Here is a 24914-nt window from a genome sequence, read left to right as displayed (position 1 = left end):
AGAAACCCAACCTCGACTGTGGTGATCTAGCTAATTACAGGCCTATCTCAAATCTTCCTTTTATTGGAAAACTTTTACAGAAATTTGTTTTTAATCAACTTTTTAGCCATCTTAACAGTAATAATCTACAAGATAAGTTTCAGTCTGGATACCGCACAAACCACAGTACAGAAACCGCCTTATTAAAGATGGTGAATGACCTGAGGATTGCAGCTGACTCAAACAATGTTGCTGTTTTGTTTTTGCTTGATTTGAGTGCTGCATTTGACACCGTTGACCATTCAATTTTAATTGAATGACTGGAGAAATGGTTGGGTCTTTCCGGGACTGTGCTGGACTGTTTTCATTCTTATCTGTCAAACAGGAAGTTCTTTGTTAACATTGGTAACTCAGTATCAAAGACTTTTGATGTAGACTATGGTGTACCTCAGGGGCGCATCCTTGGTCCAATCCTCTTTTCAATATATATATGCTTCCTCTGGGAAATATCATCAGCAGACACAATGTACACAATCATTGCTATGCTGATGATATGCAGCTATACATCTCCGCTTCATCAGGAGACCCAAATGCCCTAAAAGGTCTTTTGGCGTGTCTTAAAGACATTAACATCTGGATGAACAAAAACTTTTTAAAACTAAATGAGTAGAAAACTGAGATTTTACTTGTTGGTCCTCCTGAAGAAAAGAAAAAAATTAAATCAATGTTTGGCAGTCTGTCCCAACAGATTAGACCTCAAGTTACAAGCCTAGGTGTGATTTTAGATTCTGATTTAGTTTTACTTGCCATGTTAACAGAGTTGCCAAAACATCATTTTTCATCTCAGAAACATCGCCAAAATCAGACCTTTTTTAAATCAACAAGATGCTGAAACACTTGTCCATGCTTTTATCACAAGTCGTTTGGACTATTGTAGCTCCCTTTTTACAAGTCTTCCGAAGAAAACACTTAAAAAACTGCAAATTATTCAGAATGCAGCTGCCAGGATTTTAACAAACACAAGGAAGAGAGAGCACATCAGTCCTCAGCTCAAATCACTGTACTGGTTTCCTGTTTCTTTTATTGATTTTAAGGTTCTTTTATTTGTCTACAAAGCTTTTAATAATTTATTACCTGTTTATATCAGTGACTGCCTTTCTTCTTATGTCCCAACCAGACCCCTCAGATCTTCTACTGCCTGTCGTTAGCTGTCCCCAAGGTGTCCCACAAAGAATGGGTGAAGCTGCTTTTTCTTTTTATGGCCCTAAATGATGGAACACTCTCCCTCCAGATCTGAGAATGGCAGAATCCTTGGCTAGTTTAAAAAAGAAACTGAAAACCTATTTCTTTAATTTGGCTTTTTATTCTGGCTGATTTTATTGTCACGGCTATTGTTTTGTTTGAGCATTTTCTTGTTTTATGTTTTTATTGTTGTATTCCTTGTTTTACTCTGTTTTTATTAACTGTTATATTTTATATCACTTTGTTCAAGCACTTTGGGCTGCATTTAGCGCATGAAAAGTGCTCTATAAATAAAGTTTATTATTATTATTAATGAAAATCCACTTTAGCTGAGCACAGGCGTGTGTTCTGCATGTGTACGTTATGTACGGATACCGGATCATGTGACCTTAATATGTAACGGGCGACTCAGAAACACCCCCACAGTTTAATCAGCTGTTCCTTGGATCATTTCTGATGGATAAGTCCTGATAAGTCCTCAGAGGTGGATTTGTAGTAGGATCACAATCAGCTGATGTGGCGTTCACTGGTTGTCATGGTTACAGTGATGCCATGCTGCTATCTGGTAATGATACAGAAATCTTTAATCCATGGATCCAGACTAAAAGCTGATCACTGCCAGAATCTGATCACTTGGTCCTTGACTCATTTCTGACCTTCACTGAACATTTCATCCAAACCCGTTGTTCTTTTTTAGAGGAATGTCGCTGACAGACAAATTACACTGCAGGTAATTAAAACCCCAATCAGCTTCCAGAGTCACAGAAAACGCAGCGAGAACAAACAAATTACTGTCAGATTAGCATAACGATCTGTTTAGCATTCAACGTATGAAAATACACAAGAACCCCCAAAAACAAACAAATATAAAATAATCAATGCCATCAGGTAGAACTCTGACAATCTCAAATTAAACTTGAATGGTAGGACACCAGGATGACAATACGCTGTTAGAAAACACTGAGGGGATTCATTTAACTCACCAGGACACAAACTACTGAATTCACCCTTAACCCATAAGAACCTACGGTGACACCAGTGTCACAAACACTTTGAGTGCCACAGTGTCTTCCTGTAAAGTTTCATGTCTGACCTTAACTCATTAAGTCCTTTAAGGAAAAATGGGTCTGGGTTCTTATGGGTTAAAACATGCCAGCTCTTGATTTGTTTCCCTTTATTTATATCCTGTAACAAATGATTCCCACTGGTAATGTGAGAGTACTCTGTTAAAAATGGAACTAAGTTGGGAACCAAACCCCACTGTAAAAAATGGAGAATAAACAACTCATCAAAATGCTGTCATTTGCCACAATTAAAGAATATGTAATTTATAAAGCATTTATGTGTTTCACAAAGGCTATTTAGTGAATACAAACTGTTAAATTACCTGTTATTAAAACACAATATAACATAAAAAATATATGTAATAATATGAGATATGTTTGCTCAGTGAACAAATCTGTGTAGTTATTATAGAAGCAAAAGATATTTTCCTGTTTATTCTCACTAATTGACTGTAATTATAGTTGTAGAAACATAATTACAGCAGTAAATTTGAGTTTAACCATTTCATCTATTTAACAAAAAGAAAATAATAATAAAAGTATTCCGTTATATTTGTATTTTAACAGCCTTTTAATACCAAACATTTACATTTTATTTAAAAAAATGTATATTCTAAGTTGGTTCACAGATTTTTAACTTTAGCTCTGTAAATACACAAAAAATATGTAAAAGAGAAAAGTAAACCTTCTGTTTGTTAGAATGTGATTTAAGTTCCCAGTAAAGGGAGCTTAAAGAACCGTTAGGAGAACGTTTTAGTGTTTACAGCAGCAGTCAGTCCGTCCTGTGTTTGGCTCCATAAAATCTATGTTTTGGTTTATATCCTTATTTTGGAAAATGTTTGATAGAATTTAACGGCAGTTCATTAATTCATTTATTCCAGAACAAACAAACGACATCATGTTCAAATAAATGTACAAACCTGACGTCAGTGAAATGAACCACAACAGGAAGAAACAGCTGAAGTCTGGAAGGACACCAGAGAGTTTCTATTTCAGAATAAAAGCAGGACAATAAAAGGTTTTCCTGCTGCAGGCGTCTGACAACACAATATGATGTGATAATCTACATTTAATACAGAAAACACTGCTGCTGCTCTCTGTCACACTGCTCAGTTTTATTTTTTCTCTGACAAAGTAAAATATTATTTCACAAGAAAATTGGGAATATAATTTTTTTTTAATTAACAACAACAAAAAAGAGAGAAATGTATTTTAATTTTGACTTATTCCATTAATCCCATTGTGACCTGTCAGATTTATCTTTATCCAGGTTTTGAGGTGTTTCTACTTTACTTTTATTCTTTGCTACTTTCTGATTCACTACTTTCAAAGGGAAATATAATATAATATAATATAATATATAATATAATATAATATAATATTATAATATATATAATATTATATTTTACTCCACTTCAAAGTTTAAACTTTAAACTACCTGGAATTTAAATCTGTGATTTTTATGTGCAACTCACTAATACATTTGACTTTACTTTAAAAATCAGAGGTGGGTAAACCAAGCAAAAAGGTCTCTCTGAAGAACATCTATTTTCTTTTAAAATATGTAGATTTAGTTATCAATACAATATAAACACAAGAAGTAATAACTGAACAAATTCAGAAGGATATTAAAAAAAATATTGCAGCTTTGTTGATATAAACTAAATGTAAAATCTGGGTGGATCTGAGGAATGTACTCCCATTAACATATAGTCAGCTAGTTAGCTAGTGCTACAACAAGTGAAAATGGCAAAAGCTATTGGTTTAGCATGGAGCAATTTATTTAGCTAGCATTACAGGATGTTAATGTGGCATAGGCCTATTACTTTAACAGTCAGCTACCTAGCTAGTTAGCTAACGCTATAGCATAAGTTTAACATTAATCACAAATCCAGGCCAGAACATTGAAACTGATCAGAGGTTCTCATACAATAAAATTTAATGTAGAATTATATGGCTATATTATATAATAATAATAATAATAATAATATAAGCATTTGTTATTTTCTGTTCCAATCAACAGTTCAGAATGTCCATGAATGCTCCTATAAAACACAAAAAGGCTGCTTTTGTTCAGTAAAATACTAAACATTCTTCAGAACTACGTCTTTTTGTTTTCTCAGACAGTAAAATGATTGTAATGCTAGGTAAAGTTCAGAATTATTCGGTGTTGGGCAGGGCGGTGACGGTGCATTTATTGTGGAAACCAGCACCGGGACTCCTCCGGTGATGCTGCGGTTAGCTTGACGCTGATCTCTGCTGGAGGAGCGGAGGGACCCCGGGCGTTTTCCGATGCTGGGGATCCGGGAAGCAGGACCTGCCGGCGGCGGGGAGGAGGCTGCGCGGCCGCGGGGGCCGCTGAGCCGGACACACCGCGGGGAGGAGACGCCTCCCGGCCGGGCTGTGTATCTCCTGGCCGGCCTGGTGAGCTGGAGGCGGAGACCGTGGAGGACCTCAGCCCTGCTGGCTGCAGCCAACACCGTGCTGTGGTAGGCTCCATGACGCAGGGAAATCTGGCAGCTAATTAACGGGAAATTAATTATGACTGTGGATTAAAGCAGTGAGAACAGCTGACATCTGAATGACTTCACATTATTGTGTTTACCTCTAAATCCTGTTCTTTACTGGTTCTTAGTACTTTCTGCAGCAGTCAGGACTAGATATGATATTTACACCCTGGTGACTCAGTCATACTCAGGTTTAATAAGGAGCTGATTTTTTAAATGTTATTTAATTATTGACAATAACAGTAATGTATGCAGACTGCATATATGACCATCGTGATGAGTCTAAAGTCCCCAATAATACACACATATACTAAAAATTAAATAATAGCCTATATTATGTACAATATCAGAATCCCGTGGAATTTGTTTTTCATTTGTATTGAAAAAAATGCGCTATTGTTGAAATATTTATTACTTTATTTAATCTTTGCAGGTATCAAAGCATTCAAAACACACAAATTAGCCTTTGACATATCCACCACGTGTTCTTATAGTTTATAATTTTTAATGACGAGTCTTCCTGCTTCACAATCTGAAAATACTTTATTAAAGTTTGTGGTATTGTATTTGCTCCCTTAATAGCAAAAGAATTTTGATATTCATCAGCAGCTTCACGTTTAAATGTGTTCATATTGTTAATTTATACAATGAATTAATCATTTCAACCATTAGCTACACTTTTAGCTAAAAATGGCAAATTTTAGCCACATTTTTAGCTTGCAATTTCAAATGTTATCCACATTTAACCAAAAATTTAAATTCTTAGCCACACTTTTAGCTAATAATTGTAACTGCTAGTCTCACATGTTAAGATAACAATTTTACTTGTCAGCAACACTTTTAGCTAACGATTTCAAATGTTAGCTACAGTTTTAAGCCAACAATTTCAGACGATAGCCACATTTTTATCCATAAATTTCAAATTTAAGCCACAATTTTAGCTAGCTATTTCAATTACTTGCCATACTTTTAGCTAGCAATTTCAGTTGTTAGCCACACTGTTAGCGAAAAATGTCAAATGTTAGCCACACTTTTAGCTAACAAGTTCAAATATTAGCCACATTTTAAGCTAGCAATTTCAAATGTTAGCCACACTTTTAGCTAAAAATTTTAAATGTTAGCCACATATTAAGCTAACAATTTCAGATGATAACCACATTTTTATCCATCAATTTCAAATTTAAGCCACACTTTTAGCTAACAATTTCAGTTGTTAGCCACATTTTTAGCGAACAATTTTAAATGTTAGCCACATATTAAGCTAGCAATTTCAGATGATAGCCAAATTTTTATCCATCAATTTTAAATTTAAGCCACACGTTTAGCTAAGAATTTCAGTTGTTAGCCACATTATTAGCTAACAATTTTTAAAAGTTAGCCACATTTTTAGCTAACAATTTCAGATGTCAGACACCTTTTTGGCTAGCAATTTCAAATGTTAGCTGCACTTAACCAATTTTTTTTTAATTCGTAGCCACATTTTTAGCTAATATTTTAACTGCTAATCACATAGTTAAATATCTCAAATGTTAGCCACAAGTTAAGCTAACAGTTTCACATGTTAAGCTAACAGTTTCAATTCTTCACCATACTTTTAACTAGCAATTTCAGTTGTTAGCCACACTTGTAGCTAGCAAGTTTAATTCTTAGCCACACATTTAACTAAAAATTTCAAATGTTAGGCATGTGTTAAGCTAACAATTTCAAATGTTTGCAACACTTAGAGACAACAGTTTCCATTCTTAGTCATACTTTTAGCATACGATTTCAATTGTAAGCCACACGTTTAACTAAAAATTTCAAATGTTAACCACATTTTTAGTTAAAAAAGGTCAAACGTTAGCCACATTTTTAACTAACACACACTTTTCAGCTAAACGTGTGTTTCTCTGCAGGTTTGTGGCTTTCGGTTCTTTTCGAGCCTACAGCCTCCTGGCCGTCCTGTTGGCTTTCCTGGTCGTCACGGTGACCGTCAGAGACATCATTCGGTCCAGATCCACAGGTAACATGAACACCTTTAAGATGAGTGAAACCTGCTGCTAGGTGTTAGTTTTCATGACACAGTTTATGCAGGAAATAAACTAATGATCAGTTATGCTTTAGGTCAGTTTGTACAGCAAACTTTATCTAGTTTCAGCCTCTCAATTATTAATGTTTGCTTCCTGTCTTTATTCTTTGTGAAAATAAACTAAAGGAACTTGAGGACGTCACCTTGACCTTTAGAAAATTTTCTCCACTTTAAAGATCAAATGAGTTACTGTTTAAGTAATTAGTTAATCAAATTAAGTTACTACATTCTAACACAAATCCTTTAATTTACGAGTTCTAACTACTGTTGACTGCAGTTGTAAAATATCCACAGATACTAATGAAGACAACAACAGTATTTGTCAAGTGCAGAAACAGCCTAACAGGTTATTGTTTGTAGTTTTTTCTGTTCTGTCTTTCAGTAAATGTATTCACCAAGTTATTTACTGATGTATGGGATCACAGCTGTATCGATAAGAGGCAGATGAGAAGACTTTCCATCTGTTCAGATGTTAGCAGAAGCTCAACAATTAAATCAGTCCAGTGTAAAACCGATGACTGTTAAACGTCACATGGACCACACATGGAGAATAAACCTTCAAAATCATCCATCCATCCTCGATACACCACTTTATCCTCACTAGGGTCATGGGGGGTGCTGGAGTCTATCCCAGCTGACTGAAGGCAGGGGACACCCTGGACAGGTCACCAGTCTGTCACAGGACTACATATACAGACACACAATCACACTCACATTCACACCTACGGACAATTTAGAGTAACCAATTAACCTCAGCATGTTTTTGGACTGTGGGAGGAAGCCGGAGTACCCGGAGAAAACCCACGCATGCACAGGGAGAACATGCAAACTCCATGCAGAAAGATCCCAGGCCGGGATTTGAACCGGGGATCTTCTTGCTGCAAGGCCAAAGTGCTAACCACTACTCCACTGTGCAGCCCCACCTTCAAAATCAGAGAAATAAAATTAAAATCTGTTTCCACCATATTGTTGAGCCAACGTCTAAACCAATCGGCTGCCAGAACGTTTCCCATCATGCCCTGGACAAGAAGTCGGACAGAACTCTGGTGATCTGACTCATCCAGAAGGAAGCTGATAATAAACAGTTAGCCCATTCATCAGTAGAATTACTTATTAAACTGTTTCTAGATAAATAATCCACATGTGCGACTCAGGACTCAATTTAGGAAAACAACAAATATCTGACAAAAGATCCCTCACTGTGTGTTTTATCATCAGTACTGTGGCTGTTTCTGCTAGTGTGACGCCATCAGTGTGATTAATTATAATAATTCTTTGTGTTTTTCCACAGGAGCTCACTTGTGGCGCAGCATGACGACCAGGTAGGACTCTGAGCTAAATGTAGTGGGTGTTTGTTGTGTCTGACATATCTGAGAGGCTAAAATCATCCCAGTTTAAGGTTAAACAACAAGACTGTAGACACACAAACACACTAGTATGAAAAAAATAACGTTCAGATCCAAGTCTTTCACTGTACAAGTCTGTAAATATGAAATATGTGGTAATAAATGTTGGTTTAAGATGCATCTGACACTGAAGCAGTGAACTCCTGATCCAGAAGCTGATTTATCTGCTGATGTCACATGAAGGAGAGTTTAACTGGATGAATGTGAAACTGATTTAACGTGATCAGATGGAGAGAAGAAACATCCGAACGATCTGAGGCTGATGCTGTGTGAGGCGGTAGATGATCCCTAGGAGGTTGGAATGTTTTAGTGTTGCATGTAGACATCACGTCTCATTATCAGGAAGTAGTTATAGATAGATAGATAGATAGATAGATAGATAGATAGATAGATAGATAGATAGATTAAACCTACTCTAGAACTTTCTCAAGTTGTCGGTAGGTCTACGCTAGAACTTTCTCCAGGTGTCGATAGGTCTACTCTAGAACTTTCTCCAGGGGACGTTCTCCTTTCCGGTCTTTAAGTTTAGTCTCACTTAAAACATTTCAGGTCCTTGAAGTCCATAGAGGTGGTCCACATTTATCACTTTTTAATGGACTTTTTCCATCATTTCTGAGCCTCAGAACCTCATCAGTCCAGCAGATAGAACCATGACATTTAGGAGGAGAAACACATCTGAGGTCTGGTAGAAACTGACACCAGATCAGTTTAAATCCATCCAGGTGTCTCAGTCTGAACACTGGATCTGGTTTCTGTTCCTTTTCGATAAAACCGACTTTGTTCATCAGTATTATGGGATGTATCATAGTTTCATGTCAGAAAGAGACAAAACTGTCCCCTAAACTCAACAACAAATCAAGAAAAAACAGACACAGAAGTCTAAGTTTAGACACAAGAGAAATGACACATGAAATGGCAAAAAAGGGAAACAAAATACAAATATTACAAAGAACAAAATTGAGACACAAAACAGAAAAAAGATGCAAAATGACAAAAATGATAAAAACTGTCCCAAAGACAAACAAAACAGCACAAAACTGATGTAAAATTATAGAAGGGAGACAAATAAATGACAAAGATGAGCAGAAAACAAAACAAAACTAAAAAATTAGACACAAAATGACCAAAAAATATCAGTTTTCCATCCATCCAGGTGTCTCAGTCTGACCACTGAATCTGGTTTCTGTTCCTTTTCGACAAAACCAACTGTGATCATCAGTATTATGGGATGTATCATAGTTTAAACAGTAAAACTGCAGCACTTTAATATCTGACATATTTATCTGTCACAGTTTAATCGTCTAAAATGGTCCAATCTTCTTCAAACTACATCAGATCCTTCCCAGAATGACTCCTAATGTGTCCAGAGGTCCTAACATCTGTCCAAAATGACTCAAAGCTTTTCCAAAGTGACTTGAACCTTGTCCAGAATGACAACAACTTGTTAAAAATGTCTCAGAAATGATCTGAAAAGACTCAGTTTGGTCCAAAGTCTCAGAAATGGTTCAAAATGTGTCCAGATGATTCCAAACCTGTCTTAGATCAGTTCAACATTCACTAAAGTTCCAATGAAATGGTTCACAATGGCTCCAAACCTTTCCAGTCCATGTTAGAACCAGCTGTGATCATCAGTATTATGGGATGTATCCTAGTGATCATCAGTATTATGGGATGTATCCTGGTGATCGTCAGTATTATGGGATGTATCCTGGTGATCGTCAGTATTATGGGATGTATCCTAGTGATCATCAGTATTATGGGATGTATTCTAGTGATCATCAGTATTATGGGATGTATCCTGGTGATCATCAGTATTATGGGATGTATCCTGGTGATCATCAGTATTATGGGATGTATCCTAGTGTGAACAGTTTAGAGTCCTAGAAACAATCATTGGTTCCCTGGATGTGTTTCTGTTTCTGATAATCCACCAGATAAAACTTTAAAAGGTGATTGTGGATAAACTTTAATGTTGGTAGGTGGTTGGTCAGAACTATTAGAGATGATGGAAGAAGCATTTTAATGTAAACATGCTTCCCTCTGAGACACCTGGATGGACTTAAACTGATCTGGTGTCAGTTTTTACCAGAACTCAGATGTGTTTTTCCTCATAAATGTTGTGTCCATCTCCTGGACGAATGAAATTCTGAGGCTCAGAAATGATGGAAAAAGTACAAAATGTTGACGATTTCTTTATTTCGAGGGCCTGAGAGACCTTTGGCCTCCTTTCTACAACACGCCTGTTTGTCCTGGTGTTGCTGGGTTCTGACCCACTTGGCCCACTCGGTCTGCTTTGTGGTGTTCTGGGAGTCACATTGGTGAGCTGGTTCACACTCCTGCCCTGCTTTTGAAGCCGGCCGAGTGCTCGGCGTCGTCCGTTACTTGATGCCTCCGGCAGCTCTGAAGGATTCAGCGGAGGTGTCAGGGATTTGTGGGCGCCGGGCGGGATGCAACACATCTGAGTTATATAACTGACGGTCGGGTGAGTCCGGGTCAGGGACGATTCAGCCCAGTTCTCCTCTCATGAAGGAAACCTGGAATCAAAAACCTTGTTGGTGTGAATTAAACCTTCACAGAAAACAGATTTGTAGTTTTATTGTTATTTAGCAGCAAACTGTGTAGAACTCTTGAACTGAAGTCATTCCAGCTCCTCTAGCTTCCCTCAGACTCCTTCAGCCTCGGTGACGTTCAGCTGGCAGGATGGATTGTGTTTTTCCACCTGCTGCTGTCGGTCAGAGGAGCATCTTGGAGCTCTCGTGGGCATCTTCCAGCTCTAGTGGGCATCTTGGAGCTCTAGTGGGCATCTTGGAGCTCTAGTGGGCATCTTCCAGCTCTAGTGGGCATCTTGGAGCTCTAGTGGGCATCTTGGAGCTCTGGTGGGCATCTTCCAGCTCTAGTGGGCATCTTCCAGCTCTAGTGGGCATCTTGGAGCTCTAGTGGGCATCTTCCAGCTCTAGTGGGCATCTTGGAGCTCTAGTGGGCATCTTGGAGCTCTGGTGGGCATCTTCCAGCTCTAGTGGGCATCTTGGAGCTCTAGTGGGCATCTTGGAGCTCTAGTGGGCATCTTCCAGCTCTAGTGGGCATCTTGGAGCTCTAGTGGGCATCTTGGAGCTCTGGTGGGCATCTTCCAGCTCTAGTGGGCATCTTGGAGCTCTAGTGGGCATCTTGGAGCTCTAGTGGGCATCTTCCAGCTCAAGTGGGCATCTTCCAGCTCTCGTGGGCATCTTGGAGCTCTAGTGGGCATCTTACAGCTCCAGTGGGCATCTTGGAGCTCTAGTGGGCATCTTACAGCTCTGGTGGGCATCTTGGAGCTCTAGTGGGCATCTTGGAGCTCTAGTGGGCATCTTGGAGCTCGAGTGGGCATCTTCCAGCTCAAGTGGGCATCTTCCAGCTCTAGTGGGCATCTTCCAGCTCTAGGAGGCATCTTCCAGCTCTAGTGGGCATCTTCCAGCTCTAGTGGGCATCTTCCAGCTATAGGAGGCATCTTCCAGCTCTTGGAGGCATCTTCCAGCTCTCAGAGGCATCTTCCAGCTCAAGGGGGCATCTTCCAGCTCTAGGAGGCATCTTCCAGCTCTAGTGGGCATCTTCCAGCTCTAGTGGGCATCTTCCAGCTCTAGGAGGCATCTTCCAGCTCTAGGAGGCATCTTCCAGCTCAAGGGGGCATCTTCCAGCTCTAGGAGGCATCTTCCAGCTCTAGGGGGCATCTTGGAGCTCTCGGAGGCATCTTACAGCTCTAGTGGGCATCTTCCAGCTCTAGTGGGCATCTTCCAGCTCTAGGAGGCATCTTCCAGCTCTAGGAGGCATCTTCCAGCTCAAGGGGGCATCTTCCAGCTCTAGGAGGCATCTTCCAGCTCTAGGGGGCATCTTGGAGCTCTAGTGGGCATCTTACAGCTCTAGTGGGCATCTTGGAGCTCTGGTGGGCATCTTGGAGCTCTAGTGGGCATCTTGGAGCTCTAGTGGGCATCTTGGAGCTCTAGTGGGCATCTTCCAGCTCTAGTGGGCATCTTCCAGCTCTAGGAGGCATCTTCCAGCTCTAGGAGGCATCTTCCAGCTCTAGGAGGCATCTTCCAGCTCTAGTGGGCATCTTCCAGCTCGAGTGGGCATCTTCCAGCTCTAGTGGGCATCTTCCAGCTCTAGGAGGCATCTTCCAGCTCTAGGAGGCATCTTCCAGCTCGAGGAGGCATCTTCCAGCTCAAGGGGGCATCTTCCAGCTCTAGGAGGCATCTTCCAGCTCTAGGGGGCATCTTCCAGCTCTAGGGGGCATCTTCCAGCTCTAGTGGGCATCTTCCAGCTCAAGGAGGCATCTTCCAGCTCTAGGGGGCATCTTCCAGCTCTAGGGGGCATCTTCCAGCTCAAGGGGGCATCTTCCAGCTCTAGGGGGCATCTTCCAGCTCTAGTGGGCATCTTCCAGCTCTAGGAGGCATCTTCCAGCTCTAGGAGGCATCTTCCAGCTCAAGGGGGCATCTTCCAGCTCTAGGAGGCATCTTCCAGCTCTAGGGGGCATCTTCCAGCTCTAGTGGGCATCTTCCAGTTCAAGTGGGCATCTTCCAGCTCTAGGGGGCATCTTCCAGCTCTAGGGGGCATCTTCCAGCTCTAGGGGGAATCTTCCAGCTCTAGGGGGCATCTTCCAGCTCTAGGAGGCATCTTCCAGCTCTAGGAGGCATCTTCCAGCTCAAAGGGGCATCTTCCAGCTCAAGGGGGCATCTTCCAGCTCTAGGAGGCATCTTCCAGCTCTAGGGGGCATCTTCCAGCTCAAGGGGGCATCTTCCAGCTCGAGGAGGCATCTTCCAGCTCTAGGGGGCATCTTGGAGCTCTAGTGGGCATCTTCCAGCTCTAGTGGGCATCTTGGAGCTCTAGTGGGCATCTTCCAGCTCTGGTGGGCATCTTGGAGCTCTAGTGGGCATCTTCCAGCTCTAGTGGGCATCTTCCAGCTCTAGTGGGCATCTTCCAGCTCTAGGAGGCATCTTCCAGCTCAAGGGGGCATCTTCCAGCTCTAAGAGGCATCTTCCAGCTCTAGGGGGCATCTTCCAGCTCTAGGAGGCATCTTCCAGCTCAAGGGGGCATCTTCCAGCTCTAGTGGGCATCTTCCAGTTCTAGTGGGCATCTTCCAGCTCTAGGAGGCATCTTCCAGTTCTAGGAGGCATCTTCCAGCTCTAGGGGGCATCTTACAGCTCTAGTGGGCATCTTACAGCTCTAGGAGGCATCTTCCAGCTCTAGTGGATGTCTTCTCTAAGATTCTGCGACAAGATTTGAGATTTAATTTTAGAATAACAGAGCTGCAGTTAGTTATGGTTTATTTGTACGTGCAGCACTCAACAAACTCATTAGACCACCTGTCACAGAAACAAGAAAGCAGTAATATTTTAGAAATCAATAATTATATTTAGTATTAAAGATGTCATTTGGATTAAAGAGCTTGGACATACTGGCTAATTAACCGTTACAGAATCATGGAAACACCTTTTGGTAATCAGCAGTGTTGCTATTTAGCAGCAAACTGTGTAGAACTCTTGAACTGAAGTCATTCCAGCTCGTCTAGCTTCCCTCAGACTCCCTCGGCCTCGGTGATGTTCACCCAGCAGGATGGATTGTGTTTTTCCACCTGCTGCTGTCGGTCAGAGGGGTCTTGTGGGTAATTGTACATCAGGAGATTATCCGCTGACAGCTGGAGGGTTTGTGTGAAAGTGACGTACCACAGGCTGCATAGTTGCTGTTTTAACCGTTTGTTTGATCGTTTGCTCTGGATCAGCTCGATTTTTAACCACAATGACGTCTCCTAAAATGGATTCTGATGCTGCTGCTTTTAAAGAGGAAAGACGAGGGTTTGCGTCGTCTTTACCTCCATCCTCTGGGTTTTTCAGTCCCGTCTCATCTAATATACGATTTGTTGACTGAAAATAGACAGTAAAATGAAGATAGTTAGAAGATGTCACAGATATTTAAATCAGCGTTAGTGGTTTAGTGGTTAAAGTGAGTACAGTGGATGTTATTCTGATTAATCTACAGAAACACAGGCTGGTTGAAGTCATTAACCACCACAGAAGCCTTTGTCATGGTGCCCACTGATAGCTTAACCCCCACAACGCTCCCTGCCACTTTAGATTATTGTACTTTTTATCAGTTGAAATATTAACAGCAATTAATCGATTAATCATGAATAATCAAACTCACTACAACAGAACTTCAGTAAAAATCAACTGGACTTCTCTTGTAGGTTCTTGAAGCCTACAAGAGAAGTCCAGTTGATTTTCCTGACCTGTGATGATCTCGACCTACATGACAGAGAATCTTCACAGAAATATATTCCACCTCTGCAATGAACTGAGAATGCAGTTTATGTAGAGGAACCCAGTACTGCTGGTGGTTTCAGTGGGTTTATCTGAACCGGAAACACGTCAGTAATATAGTTAACAATGAGTGAAAGGTAATTTAATAACTAGAGTGAAACTACCAAACAATAACGCTTCAGAAACAGACATCATTTATTACGGATGTTTTTTATTTTACTGTTATTAAAACAGTAATGAGATTATCAGACTTTAGGAAGCCATAAATGGACAGATGAAGCTTGTTGAATCCGTATTAGTAACTAGTATTACTAACAATTAAAAGGTGCTTAACTAGTATTAATTGTCATCCATCAGTGGGTGACTGGTCTGGTCTGGATGATGGAATGGCGTCTCTGTGGAGCAACAGGGTGTCTGAACAGGACTTTAGGAAATAAAAGCAGTGATCGTTTCCCCATTGGACAGGTGCAGCTGTGGGTCCAACACGCTCCCATCATGTGTGTTTCTTCATGTGTGTTTGTGTGTTTTGATGACGACAGACATCACGAGACTCCGGCTGAGGCGTGTTTTTGAGTCCACGGCTTCGAGGAAAAACCGTCGGTTGCTGTTTCCCACAACAAACACAAAGTGTGTTAAGAGTTGTGTAACCTGAGAGCAGTGTGTGTGTGTGTGTGTGTGTGTGTGTGTGTGTGTGTGTGTGTGTGTGTGTGTGTGTGTGTGTGTGTGTGTGTGTCTGTGTGTGTGTGTGTGTGTGTGTGTGTGTGTGTGTGTGTGTGTGTGTGTGTGACTCAGCTGTTTCTACAGGAACTGATTCAGACTCCAGCTGGTCAGATGACTGCAAACAGAGGGCGTGCTTTTTGGCGCTGCTTCTGATTGGACGAAAAACAACATGAAAATATGTTTTAAACAGTTTAGAAAAACAGAATGAATCTGATCTAAAACTGTATTACAAGCAGGAACTATTGGTCAAAATAGTATTATCATTTTTTCTCATTATCATTTTCTGTTTTTGCTGTGAAAGTAGTTCCAAAATTAATTGAATTTAATGAGAATTTACTGAAAAATAAGCAGTGCTTCTGTTCATTTATAATATTTTTCCACTTACTTCTTTTACCTGTTTTATTTTCTGTCTTGTGTGTTTTTAATACATGAAAATATGTTTTGGAAAATGTAGAAAAATGGACTGAATTTACACGTCTAAATATAGAATCATAAAACGATCCAGGAACTATCAATAAAAAGTGCATTATCATTATTTAAATAAAAATAGTGTTTATTTATAAATCAAAAGAGAAACTGCTAAAAATACACACTTAATGCTGTAAATATATTTTTAAAATTTGTTAAAACTAAAAACAGTTGACTGAAATAGAAGTCTTCCGTCTGTAACTTTACATAATTTACAATATTTTTAATCTTTTTTTTAATTAAATACATACAAAATATTAATGAAACTAAACATTTATACTGAATTTACGCATCTAATATAAAATTATATTCAAGCCAGGAATAAATAATATTATCATTTTTTTAAATGAAAATTTTATTTGTTTTTAAATAAAAAGACAAACTGCTAAATACACATTTCATGCTGTAGAAATAAAATATAAAACTAGCTAAAATTACATCCCATAATACTGATGATCACAGCTGGTTCTAGAGGAAATGAACAGAAACCAGATCCAGTGTTCAGACTGAGATCCTGGATGGACTTAAACTGATCTGGTGTCAGTTCTTACCAGAACTCAGATGTTTCTCCTCCCAAATGTCCTGGTTCTATCTGCTGGACTGATGAAGTTCTGAGGCTCAGAAATAATGGATAAAGTCCATTAAAAGGTGATAAATGTGGACCACCTCTATGGACTTCAAGGACCTGGAACTCTGGAAGATATTCCAAGGATGAAGGTAGAACTTCCTTTATGTCACAGTTTGGTTCATTTACATCCTTTTGCTTCTTTTCTCTTGTTTTGTGCCAAACCTTGGTCAATTTATGTCTTGGTGAGTTCATATTGCGCCACAATTTGGTCATCTGTTGTCATTTTGTGGTCTCTGAATGACATTTTCCTTGTTTTGCATCTTGTAGGTGCATCACATCACGTTTTGGTCGTTTTATGCCTTCATGTTGAGGTTTTGTGAAACATTTTGGTCGTTTCATGCCTTCATGTTGAGGTTTTGTGAAACATTTTGGTCGTTTCATGCCTTCATGTTGAGGTTTTGTGAAACATTTTGGTCGTTTCATGCCTTCATGTTGAGGTTTTGTGAAACATTGTGGTCGTTTCATGCCTTCATGTTGAGGTTTTGTGAAATATTGTGGTCGTTTCATGCCTTCATGTTGAGGTTTTGTGAAACATTTTGGTCGTTTTATGGCTTCATGTTGAGGTTTTGTGAAACATTTTGGTCGTTTTATGCCTTCATGTTGAGGTTTTGTGAAACATTTTGGTCGTTTTATGCCTTCATGTTGAGGTTTTGTGAAACATTTTGGTTGTTTCATGCCTTCATGTTGAGGTTTTGTGAAACATTTTGGTCGTTTCATGCCTTCATGTTGAGGTTTTGTGAAACATTGTGGTCGTTTCATGCCTTCATGTTGAGGTTTTGTGAAACATTTTGGTCGTTTTATGCCTTCATGTTGAGGTTTTGTGAAACATTGTGGTCGTTTCATGCCTTCATGTTGAGGTTTTGTGAAACATTTTGGTCGTTTTATGCCTTCATGTTGAGGTTTTGTGAAACATTTTGGTCGTTTCATGCCTTCATGTTGAGGTTTTGTGAAACATTTTGGTCGTTTCATGCCTTCATGTTGAGGTTTTGTGAAACATTTTGGTCGTTTCATGCCTTCATGTTGAGGTTTTGTGAAACATTTTGGTCGTTTCATGCCTTCATGTTGAGGTTTTGTGAAACATTTTGGTCGTTTCATGCCTTCATGTTGAGGTTTTGTGAAATATTGTGGTCGTTTCATGCCTTCATGTTGAGGTTTTGTGAAACATTTTGGTCGTTTTATGCCTTCATGTTGAGGTTTTGTGAAACATTGTGGTCGTTTCATGCCTTCATGTTGAGGTTTTGTGAAACATTTTGGTCGTTTTATGCCTTCATGTTGAGGTTTTGTGAAACATTTTGGTCGTTTCATGCCTTCATGTTGAGGTTTTGTGAAACATTTTGGTCGTTTTATGCCTTCATGTTGAGGTTTTGTGAAACATTTTGGTCGTTTCATGCCTTCATGTTGAGGTTTTGTGAAATATTGTGGTCGTTTCATGCCTTCATGTTGAGGTTTTGTGAAACATTTTGGTCGTTTTATGCCTTCATGTTGAGGTTTTGTGAAACATTGTGGTCGTTTTATGCCTTCATGTTGAGGTTTTGTGAAACATTGTGGTCGTTTCATGCCTTCATGTTGAGGTTTTGTGAAACATTTTGGTCGTTTTATGCCTTCATGTTGAGGTTTTGTGAAACATTTTGGTCGTTTCATGCCTTCATGTTGAGGTTTTGTGAAACATTTTGGTCGTTTCATGCCTTCATGTTGAGGTTTTGTGAAACATTTTGGTCGTTTCATGCCTTCATGTTGAGGTTTTGTGAAACATTTTGGTCGTTTCATGCCTTCATGTTGAGGTTTTGTGAAACATTGTGGTCGTTTCATGCCTTCATGTTGAGGTTTTGTGAAACATTGTGGTCGTTTCATGCCTTCATGTTGAGGTTTTGTGAAACATTTTGGTCGTTTTATGCCTTCATGTTGAGGTTTTGTGAAACATTGTGGTCGTTTTATGCCTTCATGTTGAGGTTTTGTGAAACATTTTGGTCGTTTTATGCCTTCATGTTGAGGTTTTGTGAAACATTTTGGTCGTTTCATGCCTTCATGTTGAGGTTTTGTGAAACATTGTGGTTGTTTTCCGTCTTCATACATTCCAGTTTGGTTGTTTTTCTTCTTTTTGTGATTGTTTTGTGCTGTGCTTTGGTCATTTTATGTCTTTCAGTTCATTTAGCGTCACAGTTAGGCTGTTTTATATCCTAAAATGATAGTTTGGCGTCACAGTTCGGCTGTTTTTCTTCATTCTGGGGTTCTTTTGTGTCACATTACAGCAAATATGATTCGTTCAGAGACCAGATTAAGTCTTCATCCATCCAGGTGTCACAGTCTAAAGACTAAATCTGATTTTTGTTCATTTTTGATGCAAAAAGTCCATTAAAAAGTGCTAAATCTGGACCCATCTCTCTGGACTTCAAGGATCAGAAACTCTGGAAATATTCCCAGTACGAAGGTAGAACTCTGATCATTAATGAAGTTAGTGGACATGAAGAACCAGATGTTCTGAGGAGGAACTGTTTGATTTCTCTTTAAACCACCCAAACACTTCAGTCTGCGTTCTTGCTGAGTGTCTGTTGAGGTTAAAACAGACGCTAAAAAGGAAGAGGCGCTTCATTTTCAGTCATGTTTTTTGGACCGGGTTGAAGGACTGAGGAGCACGTCAGCCGTCTTTCCCAATCTTTAAGCTACGCTAAGCGGTCTGGATCTGGTGTCGTCATTTTGATGGACACGCCAACATGTTCTTTGGTGGGTTGGTTCATGCCACCGACACATGAGGAGGTGTGCTTGGTGTTGTTGTTGGGTGGAGGCTGTTCTCCTGGTGGCTGCTGGAATGTAGTGTGACCCGCTTATTTTTAGACCGGCCGCTTGAAATACTGCGACCGGGGCTTCATTGAGGATAAACACGAGCTGCTCTCTGTCGGTGCGTCACGTTAAACCTGTTTGGTTCTCGCTGCGGCTGAAGACCGGTTCTAGCTGCTTTCCTGCCTGCAGACAGCATCACCTGGATCAGCTGTGAAGGAACCTGAAGCTCTGGAGATGTCTCCTGAAGACCGTGGGGCAGGACTGAGGTACACCTGAGAGGAACAATCACCCTACTTTATGCCTGCTTCACTTTAGCACACACTGGGGAAAAAGGGGAAAAAAAAACAAAAAACTCCACTTTATATGTAACTTTTATTTTTTCAATATTTTCTAAAAAAAATACATAAAAATATATTTAGAAAAAATGTAGAAAAACAGACTGAATGTACATGTCTATTATAAAATTATATTACAACTCAGGAAATATAATTTTTAATCAAACTATTTATTTATTTTTAAATAAAAAGAGAAACTGCACTTTTGATGCCGTAAAAAAATGTCTAAAATTAGGTAAAATTAATGAGAATTTACTGAAAAATAAATCCTGCTTCTGTAATTAGAAAAAAATTCACTTCCTTCTTTTACCAATTTTTTCCTTGTTATTTTTCTTATGTCTCATTTCAGGGTTTTTTTAGATACAGAAAATAATATATATTTAAAATGTAGAAAAATAGACCAAATTCACATGTCTAATTTAAAATTATATTTCAAGCCAAGATAATGATTTTTTCATGAAAAAGGTATTTATTTAAAATAAAGGGAAACTGCTAAGTACATGTTTAATGTTCTAAAATGTTTCTAAAATTACCTGAAATAAATAACAGTGAACTAAAAGATAAATATTCCTTTGATGATTTTATGTAGATTTTTTTATTAGGTCAGAAATATTTCACTAAATCCATGAAATAGACACGATCTATGTTAAATTAAGGCTAGAAACTGTATTAATTTATTTTTATGATCTTCCATTTTTTACAGTATTATTTTTTTGTCCTGTTATTGGTTTGGATAATGCAGGTGGATGAAAAACGTCTTTTCTTTGTTTGGTTTTGAGCCTTTAAGCCGCCATGAGGAGACTCTTATTGTGTTTTGATTGTGAAATCTGGGTTTTATTCTTAGAACTTTGTGATCTGAACTCATAACTTGGAGGGTTTACTCCAGAAAGTCTTGTTTTCTGACGTCGTTCGCTGGTGTCTTGTGTTCCTCTGAGCTTTAGGTTTTAGGTGCAGATCGTCCTGAAGGTTTTATTTCACTCTCTGCTGTGCGTGGAACTCAAACCGGTATCAGTCGTGTTTCTGCGGTAAACATATGTGCAGCCGCCTCCGTCCTAATCACTGGAGTCGGTGTGTTTTTGCCGCCATTCCTCACATTGTTCGTCTGGAGCTATTTTTAAGGCTTGTTGGAAGCTCTGTGTTGTCTCAAACTTACTGTTGGGTAAAAACTGATCTCCGGCCGACAGCTGCTCGCTCCTCCCTCCACCCCTCAGACTTGTTGTCAGGTTCTCTGTTGAAATGTGGTTTTCTGTTGACGTCAGGTTGCACGCGACCAAACCTTCCGGCCGATGACACGGTGGAGCGACGAAACGGGATATTTTCTGTTTGTGCAGCGTGACAGGAGGGAGGAGACACGTCAGGGTCATACGATGGCTGTTACTCTGATAAAGATGTGGAAGAAATGCTTAAAGCCAGAAACGAGTGAGGATCTGTGCAGACAGAGGCTGAGCAGCAATCCAACGTATGAACAGGAGAGAGGAGAAATACTAAAAAATACCATCATTAGCTTCAGTTTTAAATCAGGGGTTACTTTCACAGTAAATCACATTATTTTATGGAAAAATTCTGCTCATAAAAACAAACCTAACAATCAAAAGAACCCTCAGTCCCACAAAACCCACCAGTGGGTTTGAAAGGCAAGAAAAAAATCCAAAATTAATCACATTAATGAGAGCAGGAACCAGGAGAACTGGTGGGACATTATCGAAGCTTAAAATCCCTTTTTTTCTTACAGAACTTTATTTAAAAATTCACCAAAAATTCTTTTATAGTAGGCTATGCTGGTTTTTGTGGAAGCCATGCACCGTGTTTGTGAAATGACAATAAAAATTTGAATTACAAAAAAAAAAATCCCCAAAAATAATCTTTTTACTCTAATGGGAAGCTGTTTAAATGTAAAAATTCTGCCTTCCTTGTCGTAACTGAGAAACTAAAACTGACTCAGCAGCGACCGACGGGCACGTTACAAAAATCCAGGAACTTTTGAGCTGAACTGTCAGCAGAGTTTTTGGAGAAATCATGCCATTCTAAAGTGTTTTCCAATTAATTTTTGATCATTCTCAAGTAGTTCTGGATGGATTTTTGTAATTTCAGACAACTTCCATGTCATTTTAACCTAATTTCTGTCAAGTATTTCCAGGAAAAAGTGAGTTTAGCCGATATTCTGTCATTTCAAGCACATTTTAGGTCATTTTTGGATGAATTTCTGTCATTTTAAACAATTTTCACTTCATTTAAGACATATCATGCCTTTTAGCTGAGTCCTACTGAAAGAAGACATCTCTGAGTTCTCACACATTCTTCATATTGCTCTGGTTCTTCACAGCTGTAGACTTTAGATTGAAAAATAGACGCAGAGAAGTGTGATTTTTATGAAATATTGTTTTCAGCATTGATTAGGTGCAGTTTTTCGGTGGCGACACATCAAAAATCAAAATTGTTTTAGTTTTAATATTTTTGCTCTGATAAATGCTGTCATTTTTGCATTTTTAAAAGATTTTTAGAAGAAAAAATATACAGATATACATAAGTAGGAAAAATATGTCCTAAAAGTATAAACATGAGTAGAAAAATATGTCCTAAAAGTATAAGCTAACGTAGAAAAATGTGTCATAAAAGTATAAGCTAACGTAGAAAAATGTGTCATAAAACTATAAGCTAACGTAGAAAAATATGTCCTAAAAGTATAAGCTAACGTAGAAAAATGTGTCATAAAAGTATAAGCAAAAGTAGAAAAATGTGTCCTTAAAGTATAAGCTAACGTAGAAAAATGTGTCATAAAAGTATAAGCAAAAGTAGAAAAATGTGTCCTAAAAGTATAAGCTAACGTAGAAAAATGTGTCATAAAAGTATAAACATGAGTAGAAAAATGTGTCATAAAAGTATAAGCAAAAGTAGAAAAATGTGTCCTAAAAGTATAAGCTAACGTAGAAAAATGTGTCCTAAAAGTATAAGCTAACGTAGAAAAATGTGTCATAAAAGTATAAGCTAACGTAGAAAAATGTGTCCTAAAAGTATAAGCTAACGTAGAAAAATGTGTCATAAAAGTATAAGCAAAAGTAGAAAAATGTGTCCTTAAAGTATAAGCTAACGTAGAAAAATGTGTCATAAAAGTATAAGCAAAAGTAGAAAAATGTGTCCTAAAAGTATAAGCTAACGTAGAAAAATGTGTCCTAAAAGTATAAACATGAGTAGAAAAATGTGTCATAAAAGTATAAGCAAAAGTAGAAAAATGTGTCCTAAAAGTATAAGCTAACGTAGAAAAATGTGTCCTAAAAGTATAAGCTAACGTAGAAAAATGTGTCATAAAAGTATAAGCTAACGTAGAAAAATGTGTCCTAAAAGTATAAGCTAACGTAGAAAAATGTGTCCTAAAAGTATAAGCTAACGTAGAAAAATATGTCCTAAAAGTATAAGCTAACGTAGAAAAATGTGTCATAAAAGTATAAGCTAACGTAGAAAAATGTGTCCTAAAAGTATAAGCTAACGTAGAAAAATGTGTCCTAAAAGTATAAGCTAAAGTAGAAAAATGTGTCCTAGAAGTATAAGCAAAAGTAAAAAAATGTGTCCTAAAATATAAACATGAGTATGAAAACATGTCAGAAAATATAAACATGGGTAGAAAAAGTACAAGCATAAAGTGTAAAATATGCGTAGATGTAGGAGAAATAAAAGTGTAGCATACAGTTAATGGTTAATAAGTCACTAATGGATATTATAAGACGCAGTTTTTGCTCATTGCCGTCTCTACTGCAGAGGAAATCACTGAGCAGCAATCGATGAAGGTTTGCATCACCCAGGAAGGTTCTCATCTCTTTCCAGGGAGATGTGTGTCTTTCGTAGAACAGATAAACATTTCTCCATCCTTCCTGCTATTAATGCTTCGCCGTGTCGCTGTCACATGTCGGCCCATCATGTTCTCTGCCGGCTATGTGGCTGGAAGTGGAGTGGTGCCCTGACCTTCTATCGGCGGGGTCATGCGGTCGGGTCAGGTGGGTTTATTTGAGATACTGGAGCTGCTCGTCGGTACAAGATTCTGGGGGAAGGGAGGTTTAGGGTTCAGGAGGAAGACTTTGGCTGCTTTCATTTGTGGCTGCACCATCCAACACAGTGGCCTCAGACTGAAGCTGATTCAGGATTTCATTTTGACTCTTCACATGCCAGAGTAAAACAACCAGGAACTGTTTTTACCTTTAAAGCTTATTGCAGTTTCACAAGGAGCTTCAGTAGAAATCACCTGGACTTCTCTGGTAGGTTCTTGAAGGCGGTTCACCTGGTGAGACCCTTCAAAAATACCCAAAACCTTCCATAAATACCCAAAACCTTCCATAAATACTCGTAGAAGCTTCAGCAGAAATCACCTGGACTTCTTTTGTCTGTCCTTGAAGACGTTTCACCAGGTGAAACGTCTTCAAGGACAGACAAAAGAAGTCCAGGTGATTTCTAGCAGGTGAAACGTCCTCAAGAACCTACCAGAGAACTCCATTTAATTTCTACTGAAGCTCCTATGATTACCGTGACCTGGATGACTGAGAATCCACACAGACTTCTTGCAGTTTGTGTCTCAGAGGTGAAACATGTTAGTTCAGCTGCTTGTCAGACTGTGAGTAAAAAAGATTGAATGTGGAGTAAAAACCCACCTGCAGGTTCAGAAGGTACTTCATCTGTAAAATATCACCAACATAAGAACTTTCATTAGAACTGGGAACTGTAAAACCAGAATCATATTTTCAACTTTCCGATGGGTCTTTATCTAATCGTTGCAGACGAGCTTTTCGGTTCTGAAATTTCAGCTTACAATCATAAAACGGTGTTTCAGCTTCACAGAAAGGCCTGATGAAGGACCAGAAAGAGTCCCAGAGAGGAACACACCTCACACTCTATTCATCTGATCGATTCATCACATCTCAGCTGGTTCAGCTGGAGCGATGGCGGATTGCAGCTTAAATAGATGATGTTTGGGAACCCCGCGGGCTGGAGGGGAAACTTTCATACCTCACCAGGTGGCCCAGAATTCCCAGCAGTGTCACCGCATGGAAAACTCTTTGACATCCCTATTCCCATCTCACACCTGTCCATCCGGCCATCTGGTGACCGGAGGCTTCTTAATTTAGACGATGACATTTTGCATTGGACCGGCTTTTTACGGGTTTTATCAGTGACCCTCAATGAACCAAGAGCGAATAAACAATGCAGGTCATGTGCTGCTCCTATTTTTAGTGCTCTGTTATGTTGTGTCATCGGTTCCAAGGAGAACATCTACATGTAGGTCCAGTCAGTCTCCTCACTCCTACAAAGACAGCAGGTTGAACAAAGTGCTTCAGGCCAGATGTTCTAGACTCCTGGAGGCCTGCAGCAACCAGTACCATAAGACCTGCCAACGATGCAATAAGTTATTACGCTACTGGTTGGTCATTACGGGAAGGATTTAAAGC

The 24914-nt window shown here is 39.1% G+C and overlaps 1 protein-coding gene across 1 annotated transcript in view; it reads left to right on the top strand.

The window, feature by feature from the left end:
- The first annotated feature begins 4508 nt into the window (after positions 1–4508).
- Positions 4509–24914, top strand: part of retreg1 (reticulophagy regulator 1) — a 29896-nt gene continuing 9490 nt past the window's right edge. The window contains exons 1-3 of the mRNA XM_022204777.2: positions 4509–4774; positions 6688–6794; positions 8152–8182. Coding sequence (XP_022060469.2) covers positions 4578–4774; positions 6688–6794; positions 8152–8182 — 335 coding nt within the window. The 5' untranslated portion in view covers positions 4509–4577. The remainder of the gene's footprint in view (positions 4775–6687; positions 6795–8151; positions 8183–24914) is intronic.

Source organism: Acanthochromis polyacanthus, chromosome 9 (assembly GCF_021347895.1).
Source record: "Acanthochromis polyacanthus isolate Apoly-LR-REF ecotype Palm Island chromosome 9, KAUST_Apoly_ChrSc, whole genome shotgun sequence".
In the NCBI taxonomy this organism is placed as follows: Eukaryota; Metazoa; Chordata; class Actinopteri; family Pomacentridae; genus Acanthochromis; species Acanthochromis polyacanthus.
This window is presented reverse-complemented; position numbering and strand designations above follow the sequence as displayed.